General features: G+C 47.5%; 1 protein-coding gene across 2 annotated transcripts in view; it reads left to right on the forward strand.

Annotated features, from left to right (window-relative positions):
- Positions 1 to 628: 628 nt before the first annotated feature.
- Positions 629 to 14,506, forward strand: part of ASB2 (ankyrin repeat and SOCS box containing 2) — a 32,321-nt gene continuing 18,443 nt past the window's right edge. The window contains exons 1-4 of one of the 2 annotated variants that reach the window (XM_063160059.1): positions 629 to 857; positions 6,830 to 7,094; positions 9,453 to 9,554; positions 13,836 to 14,002. In XM_063160059.1, coding sequence (XP_063016129.1) covers positions 6,850 to 7,094; positions 9,453 to 9,554; positions 13,836 to 14,002 — 514 coding nt within the window. In that variant the 5' untranslated portion in view covers positions 629 to 857; positions 6,830 to 6,849. The remainder of the gene's footprint in view (positions 858 to 6,829; positions 7,095 to 9,452; positions 9,555 to 13,835; positions 14,003 to 14,506) is intronic. The other variant, XM_063160060.1, reaches the window with a different exon arrangement.

Below are 14,506 nucleotides of genomic sequence, written 5' to 3' on the forward strand. Positions count from 1 at the left end.
GTTCTCCTATATGTGCCTGACTCTTTTCTAACTCATCCCTGGATCAGTGCTGTCTCCTCCTTGGCCAGCTTGCCTTCTTCAGGATGTGGGGAAGATGGGTACCACTTCACATTTATGGCCTTGAGGAGTCTGAGAGAGAGCTATTGTTCACATTCAGGTGGTATGAGAGCAGTCTTTTTCCACTAGTAAGCTCTTAAAAATACTACTTGGAACAGGTTCACAAGTGCTGTTGTCATCTTTTGGAATCCTGAAGTCTCCAGCTTCCAGCCTTAAAAACGTATGAACAACTCCAAGACATCAGTAAATACCCAGTAATGTTTGGTTGTTTTGTTTAAAAAGCATCAGCTAAAACAAAAGTAAATGGAGGTCACTTCTCCCCAAGCAAAAAAAACTCTCCAGGACAGCATATTTTCCTTGAAAATTATATGGCAATTTTTTTTCTTCTTTAGGTTCCAGAAACATATCCATATATGGTCTACTTGTCAGGGACAATAAATAATGATGTAATAGAAAGGTCAGCTTTGTGTCATTTAGCTCCAGGATGTTGATGAAGTTCTTCAGATAATGCAACAAAGAAGAACTTCAGGATTGGTACAAGTTTCTGCTGTGCATCTTCAAACAGGAAATCTGAGATTGGGAACAACTTATATTTTGGCTTGTATTCGCTGATCATGGGGTGATCCAGAAATAAACTCCAGGCTTCAAAGGGAGCGTGTTTCAAAGCTGTCCTGCAGTTGATCGAAACATCCAGGCAAAGCAGGGAGACAAATACCAGCGAGGATTTTCTGAATTAAGACTTAACCAAGGAGATAGCCCATTTCAACACTATTATTATCCTTTTATTTCAGAACAAAAAGGTAATGCAAATATGCATGTTTTGAACTTATTTAGTACTTTCAATCTCTCAGTTCATTATGTCTATGTAAATATTTATTCCTACAGCAGTTTGTAACCTAACACCCTAACAGTCTTGGGAGCTTTGTGATTTGCTTTTGTTTGTTTTGGGCTTTGGTATTTTTTTCAAATATGCCATAAAACACTGTGTGTTAAACAGAACAGTAGCTCTGTCATTTCCTTATTTTCCTTTTACTCACAGGTGGTGCCTGTGTCTTTGTCCCTAGAATATCTTGCTCAGAAATCAACGCTGTAGCTACAACATACTAAGGTGGAATGCAGCATGCAAGGCACAGTGTGAAAAAGGAAAGATTACATCAGCAAATAATTTCTTTAATTTTTAAATTTCTAGTTGGCTTGCCATGAAGCTAATATTACACTAATTTCTGTGTGAATTAATATGTTCTGAGGAGAAATAAAAGCTTGCAGGTGTATGAATTCCAGTAACGAATTTGCGCAGAATCATGATTTGGTGGCATCAGGGCATATGCCATGCTGATCGGTGACCTGTTTTGACAGCTGGGGCTGAACATGGGGATTTGTTTACTCAGAGGATTCCTTTGGGAAGCCTGGCTTTGCTCCTTCAGCACTGGGCTAGAACTTGAGTGGTTTGCATAAACTGTCACTACTAAGAATCCCTGCCTGTTGCTGCAGCAGGACAGCTGAGGTGTCATCATTCTGATGTCTCAGCGCTGGCAGATCTGACGGGCACTGAAATCTTTCTGTTTTTAAAAAAATAATTTTCTTCCTCATAACAGCTATCCAATATAATACCCTTGGAAAACTGCAAAGGTTTATCAGGAAATTGATCTAAAATGCAGCAAAAATGCAAGCACTTTAAGTGGTGCAAGTCAGTCTGGTTTCTGTTGCCCACGGAGGATCTGTGCTGAAAGGTGTCGCAGTAAGGACTGAAGTAAGGCTCAGTTTGCTGGGAAAACCTCCAGCCTCTTTGCCTTGCCCCATGTGTGCTCCTGCTGCTTTCAGAAGTAAAGACAAACACGTGGAAAGGCAAACACGGATCTGCAGAAGCAGGAGCTCAAATGTTCCTCGCAAAAGGCAAAATGTGAAGCTGCTCCCCTTCTCTCTGTTTTGCAGCCCCCAAAGACTTGGTTATGTTTTCACAAATGTGGTTTATTGCACCCTGAGCCATAAATAACAAGGTTCTGTATTCAGTTACAAGCTGGCAGGAATAAACTCAGCGCAAAGGCAGGCAAAGTCTGGCTCTGTTTCCTTAATGACCTTGTCACTTATCTGCCATCCTTCTCTGACAGAAATAAGTAATTCTGCTAATTCTGCTGCCTGGGATCTATTGAGGGGGGGCTAAGCTTTTCTTTAAAGAAGTGCTATCAACGGGGACCAGTTGTTTCAAATGCTAATGGTATTGAATTGCACGGTTCTGCATGTTCAAAGCCAGCCGTAATCCTTGTTTATTTACGTTGCATCAGGGATCAGAGGCCCATTCTCCTAAGCAGTATGTTGACAGAGCTTGTAGTCCGGACATAATAGCAACCTACTTGTGTTTGTCTCTGGCTTTTGCCATCACGTAGGTGATTACTAGTAGTCCCCCTTGTGAGTAGTACCTTTGGTTTCAGAGATCTGCCAGGTACAGCTGCTCATCAACACAGGTTAGAAGGTCACAGCATGGTCCTTGCACAAGTATTTTATTTCCAACCTTACCTTCTGGTCACTGGATGCATCTCAGTTGCCTCAGTATGGCACAGGCCTGATTACACATCTGAATTAACAAACTCTCACTTAAATCGGGATGGCAAAATTAAAATCAAAATCAGACTCTATGTGGAAATGGTGGTAAGTTTAGATTCCAGAAGATATTGTCAGACTGACTTACTAAATGGCAGCACAGACAGCAGAATCCCAAAACATGTCTCTGCTGAGAGAGCACTAGTGAAGACACCAGACCTGAAAGGAAAGCACTCTCTAAGAAATAATATGGGCCCTATACCCAGAGCTTTAAAAGTCAGGTTCTGCAGTCGCAGTAGAAGCTATGCACTACCTGCATGTGAGGATGGGCTCTCGGGCTGCCAGAGAAATGCAGAGTATAGCCAAATGTTAAAACATTCCCCCAAGATCTGAAGTTAGGAAGAAGAATAAACACAGCATTTAACTTTTAAATCTAATTCCAATATTTTAAACCTACAGTAAGCTGGTTTAGAGCAAGGAAATAGATTCAAGATTAATCTATTTAGAAAGACCACTTTTGGAAAGACCACTTTGGCCAGATTTTACTAATCCAGACTTGTTCAAATATTTCTAGCAACAAATATTGAATTTTTTTTCACACCTTCATTACAGAAGGTGGAAAATATTTAGCTTATAGCACATTAGCCTAGTGAACTTTTATAAGTCTGTCGTTGGCAGTTCACTGATGGCCTCAGATGGGGTAAACTTAGCCCTGCTGTGTCAGCTGAGCCAGGCCACTGCCAGGTGATGCCACTGAGTCTGGCCTCAGGGAAAGAAGGGTAAACAGAATTAGGCTGTTGTGCATTAGCCTCCAGCCAAGGGCATGTGCTCAGCCTGTTACTGCAGCTCAGCTGTCTCACTGCAGCTTCTTACAGACATAACTCAGAGCAGTGCCCCTGCCCTGTAGTCCTGCAGCTTCAAACAGAAGCATCCTCAGGTGGAAGGGGAGGGTGGTGGCTCTGCTGTGCTCTGCTCTGCAGGGAGCTGTAGGGAAGAGGGCATGTGCCCTGCCTCCTGCCAAGCTCAGCCACAGCACACAGGCAAACTGCACACACACACTTGTCTGAGCAAGTGGAGGCAGCAGGGGGATGAGGGACAGCTTCAAGCCCAGCTAGAGAGAACACTCTCTGCAGGGGCTCAGGGCAGCCAAGGCTCTCCCTGGCTCTCAGTGAGGACCCAAAAGCTCCTGCAGCCCAGGATATGACCCCCACACCCTCATTGTGTCTGTGCAGTGCCATGGGCAGAACTGAAAGCTTTGTCTATTTTGAGCCCTATGAAGTTTCTCCCTGCAGGATGAGTCAGTGATGGGAGCTGCAGCCAACACTGTTGTTTCTGCACTCTATGGAACTCCTGTCAAAATATTTAGATTAGCGAGGCTCACCAACACACAGGAGAGGTTCTCCCTTTTGTCCTGAGAGCGGGTTGGACCCAGTTAACCCCTACAAAGGATAGGAGAATGAAATAGGAGTGATCCCCACAAATCTAAAACCTTCCCTTTTGCTCCCTTTGCCTTAAGAACGTGTGAAACAAAAGGAGGGAGGGGAAGAAGGTCCAGAATGGGCCTTTATACCTAGATCCATTTGGGATGGGGTGAACAGCCAGATCAGTTAGCTCCTCTGTGCCAGGCTGTGGAGCCACGTTGGCAGAGGTGTTCTGTACACTACCTAAAGCCCAGGCTCCAACAGAAGCACTGCAACACCCAGCTCAGATCACAGCAGCGATGGATTCACTGCCATGAGAATGATGGCAATGAGACTGGGGGGGATACAGAGGAGGGATCTGTGTCCCAGCCTGCACTGGTTCACATTGCCCTCAGAGGGGAGCAGTTTCATCTCCATTCTTGCCTTCTCCAAGGATTCATTGTGCATCACCTCCATTAGCAGCTTAAGATCAGATCCTGCCCTCCCTGCTGACAGCTTTGTTTAGGTTTCTGAGTCACACTGGGGCCAGGTCCCTACATTCAGGCACTGTAGTGCCGGATGCTGCAGACGACTGCTGGATGTTCCTGCCAGCTCCAGCCGGTGGTTCCACACATCTGCAGCTCACCAGGCACCACGTGAGTTCCTAGGCTGACACTGTGGGAGTACTGCCCAGCATGCCAGGGGCTCAGCAAGCCCAACAGCAGCAGAACTTCTGGACAAGCAAAGCTGTGCCATGGTTCCTAGCCAGCTGCTGGCTGGAGAGCAGCCAAAGGCAGGTGCTGGAGCAGCGGGGGCACAGGGAGGCTCTCAGCAGGGTGATGCCTGGGCTTGGATCTTTGGGACAGCAAGGGTCATAGCAGAACTGAGGCACCAACTGGAAAAAGGAAGCAACAGCAGTCATGACAGATCTGGCTGAAAATAAAGGGGAAAAAAAACCCCAATAAACAAAAAAACAAAAAAAACCAAAAAAAAACAAAAAAAAAAAACAAAAAAAAAAAAAAAAAAAACAAAAAAAAAAAAAAAAAAAAACACCACCAAAACTGGGTTGCATTGTTTACAGCAATTGAAGGTTTTATTTTGGCATTTTTTGTGGCTGTAAAATACATCCTCTGTTGTTAAAAGTCATACTGTCAATCTGAAATCTGCTGGGCTTCCCTTTAGCCTGAAGTCTTCCCACTTTTTCTGGAGTGGGCTTAGAGCTTGAAGTGTCTGTTGATGTGGGAAATATCACCATGTCTGAAGAGAAAAGCCTAAATCCAAGATTTTAAATTACTTGATTGATTCAAGCTCTTGCAATTTCTTCAAACTGTATTTGGGGAGCTGCCATTTCCCGCAGGTCAGGACTTGGCTGTGCACACAGCAGCAGGGGCTGCTGCAGCAGGGCACTTTCCTGATGGTGTGAGCCTTGTGGCCTGCTGGACCGCTCTGGTTCCAGTGTGAGTGCCCAGGAAACCAGGCTGAGCTGGGTACTGGGTGGGGAGGGCAGCTGTGCAGGGCAAGGGAGCTGACAGCTCCCCTGAGCAGTGGGGAGCTGGGTGGTTCTGCTGTCCCCACGCTCATGGCTCTGCTGGCTGGCCCAGATCAGCAGGAGCTGATCCTGGGCAGAGCAGGGCTGTGAGGAGCTGAGAGCCAACCCTGCTGTGGCACTGATGGGACAGGGACTGGCAGCCACAGGGTGGGGACAGGCAGCTCTCCTGGCAGCTGCACTGGTACACTCAGCAGCCCCTCACCTCTCTGCCCCTGGGGAACATGTCCCCACAGTCCTCTCCTGCTGGGTCCCTGTCCTCCCCGTCATGTCCTCGTCCTCCTGAGCAGCTTGTTCCCATCTCCCCTCACCCCAGTGCCCCCTGTTATTTTACACAGTTCTTGCTCAGTGCTTATAAAATCAAACCTATTCTGCACTGGCTGTTATCTTCTTAAAGAGGCAAGCTTTTCCACCTCCTCTCATAAAACAAACCCTTGGCCCTCGAACACTGATGGCCAGAGTGGTCTGTGGCATCCAAATGAGATCCTGCTAGAGCATTGTACCATTCATGCTATCAATATTTCCCTGTCACTGCTGGAAATTCTGCAATATTTTGAATTGTCTTTGCCTTTTAGAGTCCTGCAGTGGTGGTTCACAGTCATTCTGTGATTGCTGAGTGTGCCAGTGTTTCCCACTTCTCTCATTCCCATCTCATTCATGACCTTGAACTTTGTTCTGTGAAAAAGCAAAATATCAGAAGTGAAACAGACCAGTGTGGTGTTGCTCTCCTTGCTGAGTGAAACAAAGTCACTTCAAAGCATAGCTTTGTATGTTGCTTGAAGATCTCCAGATAAGGTGGAAAAAATTGCAAAGCCTCTTTGCAATTCATGATGGAGAACCTGTCCTTACTGAAAACCAGCAAAGAGAAAACCTCTTCCCTTAATTTCCTTCAATTACAGCAAGAAATAAAACAAACAAAAAGAGACATCCATTGGTCTTCTCCTAAATAAAATTCAAAAATTTGTCTCTTTAATCATAAGGGGATTTCCTTTACCTATTTTTCTCTTGAGATGTGGTAACTAGAATAAGCAGATAAAAACTTGCCTTGCTTGCAACAACTCCCCCCTTTTTAAACACCAGCTAAACCAGTTATTTCTGTGTAATTGAAAGAGGATAGTTCGCAAAGTTTACATGCAGATTTTAGCTGATAATATGAAGGATTTCTGGTGAAGGATTTCTGAAGGGTTTTCTGGTCAGTCTAATTAAGTGGCAGACCCAAATGACAGTACAAGACAATTGAGTTTTTTTCATTTTCCAGATTTTGATGATCACAATTTTCCTTTTACAGGAAAGCAGAGAATTATAAAAATGGCCACGACGGCAGCAAATACTCAAAGACAAACGATAGGCTGCGAGGAGTACAGTCTGTACAGCAGCCTGAGCGAAGATGAGCTGATAAAGATGGCCATCCAGCAGAGCTTGGAGGAGGACACAGGAGGTCAGACAGTGGCCCAGAGCCCCCAGAAGTCGCTGGTGGCCCGTGCGGGTGAAGCGGCCGCCCCAAGCCGTGCCAGCCCGCACAACCCTCCCTACCGCATCTACCCCTGGCAAAGGTGAGCGAGTGCCGGCCGAGCTCTGGCCGGAGAGCCCCGCCCGGCAGGGGAAAGCAGGATCCCTGTGTCTGCCCTGTGGGGAAAGCAGGATCCCTGTGTCTGCCCTGTGGGGAAAGCAGGATCCCTGTGTCTGCCCTGTGGGGAAAGCAGGATCCCTGTGTCTGCCCTGTGGGGAAAGCAGGATCCCTGTGTCTGCCCTGTGAGGAAAGCAGGATCCCTGTCCCTGCCCTGTGGGGAAAGCAGGATCCCTGTGTCTGCCCTGTGGGGAAAGCAGGATCCCTGTGTCTGCCCTGTGAGGAAAGCAGGATCCCTGTCCCTGCCCTGTGGGGAAAGCAGGATCCCTGTGTCTGCCCTGTGGGGAAAGCAGGCTCTGTGTCTGCCCTGTGAGGAAAGCAGGATCCCTGTCCCTGCCCTGTGGGGAAAGCAGGCTCTGTGTCTGCCATGTGGGCAAAGCAGGATCCCTGTGTCTGCCCTGTGGGGAAAGCAGGCTCTGTGTCTGCCCTGTGGGGAAAGCAGGCTCTGTGTGTCTGCCCTGTGGGGAAAGCAGCTCCTTGTCCGTGCCCTGTGGGGAAAGCAGGCTCTGTGTGTCTGCCCGGCAGGGCAAAGCAGGCTCCCTGTCCCTGCCCGGCAGGGCAAAGCAGGCTCCCTGTCTCTGCCCAGGAGGGCAAAGCAGCTCCCTGTCCCTGCCCTGTGGGGAAAGCAGGCTCCCTGTCCCTGCCCTGTGGGGAAAGCAGGCTCTGTGTCTGCCCTGTGGGGAAAGCAGGCTCCCTGTCCCTGCCCTGTGGGGAAAGCAGGCTCCCTGGCCGTGCCCGGCAGAGGAAAGCAGGCTCCCTGGCCGGCAGGGCAAAGCAGGCTCCCGGGCCGTGCCCGTGCTCTCTAATTAGCTCTGCCAGGCGGCTCCTCTGCGAGTCTGTCATTAGTGTCAAAGCCAGAGCCTGCTATAAATCCAATGAGGTCAACAATCTACGTGCTCACAGCGAGAGGAGGATTTGCTTGATGTTGTCTGTCTCAAGCAATAAAATAGAGGCACAGTCACAAGCTTTCATGAACAGAAGCCCTCCCAAAGCCAGCTGCTCCTTTCTCCCACTGTATGCCAAGCTTAGGTTTTGGCAGAGAGGGAGCAAAGCATTTGTTATGAGAAAACATAAAAGAGGCACAAAAACCAGGTATATAAAATAGTGAGACCGGACTACCTGTTAAATACTTCAGTTTTTAAAGGATGTGTTTATTTCAGATCAGTCTGACTTCAAGCACACCACTCTTAACCAGGAGCAACTCCAGACACCAAATCATGGCAGCATCCCCCTGCCCTGCAATGCTGAGCTGTGGTCACAGAGACCTGCTGACAGTTTCAAACCCAGACATTGTTCCCCTTTCATTTTATAAAAGGAAGATTTCTCAAGGGGGGATGGAAATAGATTCCAAAGTCACCTTCAAAGCAAAGAAAAATATCCTTTTAATCTTTTAAGTTACTTTAGTTTTCCCCTTCTTAATAAACTGAGAGTTACTGAAGTTCTGTTCCTCCTCCCTTTTCGTAACTCCACCACCCTCTGATGCCTTGCTCATTACCACCTGTGGTTGTTTGGTTTCCAAGGCTGGGAAACTGGGGATAATTTGATGAGCAAAAAGCATGTGCATAGGTGTGGAATCAGGATGCTGTGTGGCCAGCAGTCCTGCTGCCACCAAAGGCTGTAGTTTCTCAGTGTGATTACTGTGCCCCTCTATACCAGCTCTCCTGTAGAGACCTGATGCAGGGGAGAATAAGGGCTTCCCTGGCCATTTGGTCCTGTCCTTGTTGAAGGTCCTTTGACACCTGCTATTTTGGCAAAAAGCAGCATTAGCAGTTCTGTCATTGTCTGTCCTGTCTCAGCCCAGCAGTATCCGACCTCTCACCAGAGGGAAAACCTTTGGAGCTTGAAGCACCAAATCTGTAGCATTGCTGAGCTCTTCTGCCACCTGGGAGAGCAGATATGGGAATGGAGCTGACATCCAGCAGCTCTGGATCCTCCTCTGCCTCCACCTCTGACTTGTCTGCGTGGCACTTTGGAGGTGATGAATGTCACCTCACCTCGCTTTGTGCCTGCTTCCTGTGTGGTGGTGGTAGGGTTAACCACACTGTTGTCTTATATGGTCATTTGAATCCCCTGACGCTTCCTCAGAGGGCCAAAAATAAACTCGAGCCGAGTGAGCAGCTGAATCCAGCGCAGAGCAAGCCGTGGCCATCTGCTTTTATTCAAAGCCTGACCGGCAGGCTCGCTCTGTCTCCGTGCATGTGTGTCTCTGCCTCTGCCTCAGCATGACCTGTTTCTCCTACTCGGAGTATTTCTCCTTGTTTCATTCATGTCATCGCCACTCCAGATTGGCCCAGCAGACAGGCCGTGCTCAGCCGTCCGGCTCGGGGGCAGCCTGGGGGGTCAGGCGAAGGTGCGACAGCAGCCAGCTCAGCACATCCCAGGCCGTGTAAGTGTCTCCCTCTCCCTCTCCTGCTTTTCCCTGCAGCCACAACAAGCCTTGCTACCCACTCTCTCCCTGAGACATGTCTTCTGGGTGGTGATGGTGCCTGGTGGGGGGAAATGTGGTGTTCATCTGGAGGAGGTCTCAGTGACACCTGCACCTCACCCTCGCTGCACTCCTGTTCTTCCTTCCAACCTCCCCGCTGCCCCAGGCCGTGCCTGTGCTCTTGCAAGTGACCCACTTCAAATATCCCTTGTTCTCTTCTCCCTCTTCATCTCCTCATCCCCCCAGTGCTCATGTCCTGGGGGCTCTGGGTCAGTCAGAAGGTCTGCAGTGACAAGGACAACAGGGAATGGATGACTGCGCTGTGGTTAATTTACATAGGCTGGCTCAGTTATCATCAAGATAGATAAGGCAGGCAGGTGCTGATAGTAACTGCACTGGTATTAAGTTCAGGGCTCAGCAATGGGCAAAAGTATTTTATAAATGCTCCCAAGATGCCATACCTGTTCCCAGCCATACCTGTGCTGTCCAGTCATACAGAGGAGGGCTTACTTGTCCAAGGAGGAAACTGTCTTGGCTGACTGATCCTCCTGGCCATGTTTTGCTGTTGGCAGACGCTGCAAATAAGCTTAGTTGAACACAGTCATGGATGAGAAAAGCAGACATTGGCCCAAGCTCTGTCCCAGTGCCTGTGTGTAGTAGAAATGTGTGGACTATGACAGGTTTATTACAGCTCTCTGCAGTGCAGAACAGATACATGCCCTTAGCTATCAGGTGACAAGGGTAATGTGTTACAGGCAGCACTTCCCTGTGTCCTGCAGAAAAGCAACTCCCCACCTTTTCTATCTATCCAGTAAAAATTTTGTTTAATCCATCTTACAAGTCCCTCCCTGGATGCAGGGACTACCCTTCCACCACTCTTCTGCCTTTCAACTCTCACCCAGCTCTACAATCTCCCCCACCTTCCCCTGCATCCTGGCTGATTCAGACTGATCCTGGCCCTTCACTGGCATTGCACTCCCTGACCTGTGAAAACATCTTCCTGCTACAACATGAAGCCTGCCTTATCCCTGTCACCTGCCAGCCTCCCTTGGCCATACTGAAATCACATCCTCTCACTAGGTGCTCTGCATTCCTTGCATGCCTTTTTTATGCAGTAGAAGACTTGAGGGCAGGCTGTTCTTCTCCACCAGGTAGCTGCACAGAGTTCAATGTACAAGAAGGTTGATAAACTAGCCCTCCTCTGCTGCCAGGTAGAGCAAAAATATAGCTGGGAAGTCCTAGGAGAGCATGATGGCATGACTGGCATTTTTGTAGCCTTAGTCTCAGATCTAGGCAGGGATTCTGTTTGGGTTCACCTGGGGAAGTGGTGTTCCTTCACCCTGCCTGCATCTCTCCAGGCTGTCAGGAAAAGAAGGAGCTTCTTGAGCCTTTCCATGCTCCACTGAACCTCTTCTTCAACACTCAGTATTGACCTCACCACGCATCTCATCTGCAGGGGTATTTATTATCTCACCTACTGGTCTTTGAAATGCAGTCATTCTTTTGAGTTGCCTGTAAGGTTAAGATTTGCTCGTATCTTCAAACTTCCTCCATAGTTTTAATGCTTGTATTTTTTATAGCTGATGAAATCCAGGCAGCAGAATGTGGTGGGTTCTTTTAACAGCCAACTATAAGTCAGGCAGAAAACAAGGATTTCACATGGAGATTCATTAAACCTTCTGTTCTGATTTGGAATTTTCTTGGCTAAAGCATCCGTAGCCTGGTCCAGCAAACCCCCTCATCTTACTCAGGAATCATTTAAGGTCAAGGAACCCGACAGAAGTTTGCTTCATTCAACATCTGAGGGCTTAAGCAGCATAGTAACTGATTCTTCACACATTTTAAACCCCAGCACAGATCCAAGGTACCTCCTGCTTTCCCTGAGGTCTCAGATAATGTGATTTACCTTGCATTTGCTGCGAGCCAGCCCATGTGCAGACCCCTGCCATGGCCCACCTGGCATGCAGTAATTCATTAAGCACCAGTAATTATATCATGTGCCCAAATCCTGAGGTCACAGCCCTACATGTGTAACTTGAGCGTTTGTACAGAACAACAGATGGTTTCAGCAGCCTTGTGCCAGAGGTGTTGAAAGATGAAGATCCCCCACCTCCGCCTCCTCTCCCAGCCAAAAATGCCAATAGTTGCTGTCAGCAGACTTCAACGAAATGCTCTAACACCTGTATAAAATTCCATTGTGTGTACACAATTAGGGTTTAGTCCCCAGGGTACCCTAAGCAGTATGGAGATACAGCCATGTCCCTGGGACATCCAGCCAGCAGATCTCAGAAGGTCAGATGATTCCTCCCAAGAGGCCTGTGACCAGGACAGCAGCTGCCTGTTCTAGCTGTTATCTTCTCAGGCAAAATGCCTGGCCTTGTGTCCCATATCTCTCCTCATTCCAGTGTTGCTATTTTTGTGACCCTACTGTCTTGAAATCACTGCTTCCAGCTATAGAGAAGGAGCAAGTGGCACCAAGTACTATTTCACCTGGGAATGGTGTCTTTTCCCATTCTCTGGCACAAGTGTTGAGATCACCTGTTCCACTCCTGGCCCTGAATTTACCCTCAGAATACCAGCTTGGTGACTTCTTTCAATGCTAATATCAGTGTTTATAGCATAGATTGTGTGCCAAACTGAAATTAGTGAGGCCTGTGTGAGTTTCAAACTGTTGGTCTGTCCAGCCCCTCCAAGGCAATGGAGTTCAGTGCTGGTCCTGTAACTCCAACAAGGTGCAAAGGTTGCACCAGTATACTGATTTGTGAGGACTCCTGTGCTGACCTGCCCATATTTTTCTGGCTCAGATCTCACTCTGTTGTGGTATTTTAGACTTTCCTCTTGTCATAACTGGAGTTTCTGGTTGTTCCCATCATCACTAGCCTGCGTGACATCCACCACATGCTGTATTCCTGCCCTGGTAGTGGTAAAAGACTGAGACATGCACCTCTCTCCTGCATCACTCTGTCTTCAGGACTGCAAGATTTTCTCTGTAGAGCTAGTTCAAACCACAAATGCTTCAGTGCTTTCTGCAACTTCTTGTTTTCTGTCTCTGAAACTACAGCCCACGTTCATCTTTTGCAAGGCCCCATTAGAACTGGTAAAGTGCTTCCTTCCTTCGTGCTGAATCTTAGTCATTTAGTACCTCACAATAACAAAGCTGTGGCTGCATTGTTCCAGCACAGCTCAGCTGGAGCCCAACACTGAAAGGCACAGCCCACCAGCATGCACAGAGCTGCTGCCCACCACGGGCAAGGGTCCTGCTGCCTTGGCTGCAGGGTACAGCCCCCAGCTCCCTCCCTCTGCCATACCAGCAGCCTCAGAAGGATGGAAGGAGGGTGGCAGGTCCTGTTCAGGTGCTGCTGACTTGGGGAAAAGTGGCTGTCAGGCAGTGTTGGGGCTCCTGCTGTGTGGGGAGACTCACAGGAGCTGTCACTGTTGCTCTGCAGTAGGATTGGTGTGCCCAGGTCAGCCCTGCTCTGCAAACCCTCAGAGAGCTCAGAGAAATGGGTTGCTGCCTGGAGTGTGTGGAATGCATGCTTGGCAGAGAGAGCTGGGTAGGTGGAATTTTTTCAATTTTTCAATCCTCCCTGGATGGAGAAAGGAGAGCCAAGACCAACACCCCAGTGTTCACATGCTCTAACCAAAGCTCTCCCTACTCCATAAGTGGACTGGCTAAATTCTGAAAACAAGACTGTGTGAAGAAATAAGAAGTATCTTAAAAATACAAGAGTAAGATTCATTGATAATTTCTGTTAAAGCCACCCACAAATCAAATCTAAATATTTCTTCAAGGATGAGCAGGGGTAATTCTCCTCAAAGCTGATCTTATTTGAAAGATCTCATATGGAAGCACCATGCCACATGGGACAGTGTGGTGATGCAATTATCACAGTCATGGACACTCCACAGTCTATAGAGCAATGTTAGAGCCAGTCTTCCTCAACTTCTGACACCTAAAGTATAAGTATTTGTGTCAGACATTTGTTACAGCTACTTAGTTCCCTTACATTCTGAGGAGAGTGATCAGCACCTCCAGACAGTGATTCTTCTGATCTGCTGACAGTAACAAAATTAGAGAAGACAAATTTTGCCTTTACAGGCCCTATGGTGTCTCACTGTAAAAATACATGCTTTATAGACTGCAGGGGTTCACTCTTTTGGGCAAATAAAACAGTGATGTTTCTGCAGAAAGCTTCTCAGTAATGAAGGAAGGAATAACCAAGTTTTAATCTTGTTTTAAAGAGAAATTGACCCTGTAGTGGCAGCAATCAGGGATGGAGATGAAAAAGCAGTATTCAACATGATGAAATCAGGAAAAAACCTTTCTGTACCTAACAAGGATGGCTGGATACCCCTCCATGAAGCTGCATACTATGGCCAAGTGGGCTGCCTGAGCCTGTTGCAAAAAGGTCAGTGAAGTTAAAACTAACTAATTACAAAAGAGAGAAGAAGAACATGAATAAACTAAAAGGCCAAATTAGCAGTATTTCAGTCCTAACCTGGGGCTGTATATGAAGATTCTTTCCAATCTCCCTGCCTGTATACTAATTTCATCTTCTCTGGGAAAGTAGGTTTCCAGACTGAAGCCTCTAAAAGTTAGATATTTGGGAGAAAGTGATGTGAGATAGATTCTGCCAAGCTCTGCATTTCTCATGCAGCCTTGAAGCTGATCTCTCTCCTGTTATGAGCTGCTTGGCTGCTGCAAGCTGGCAGAAATAACCCCCTTTTCCCCTGGGGGGAGATCCAACCCAGCATCTCTTTGCTGGTGCTTGAAGTTAATTGCTGTAGTTTGTTTTCAAACTTCAGGTGAAGAACAGTTGCTCAACAACTTTCTGCATCACTAGTGGCCAAAGCTGGACATTTTAATTTAAACTGAAGACAGGTTTCAATACTCAACCTGAGTTATAGTAACA

The sequence above is a fragment of the Melospiza melodia genome, chromosome 6 (assembly GCF_035770615.1).
Source record: "Melospiza melodia melodia isolate bMelMel2 chromosome 6, bMelMel2.pri, whole genome shotgun sequence".
NCBI classification, from domain to species: domain Eukaryota; kingdom Metazoa; phylum Chordata; class Aves; order Passeriformes; family Passerellidae; genus Melospiza; species Melospiza melodia.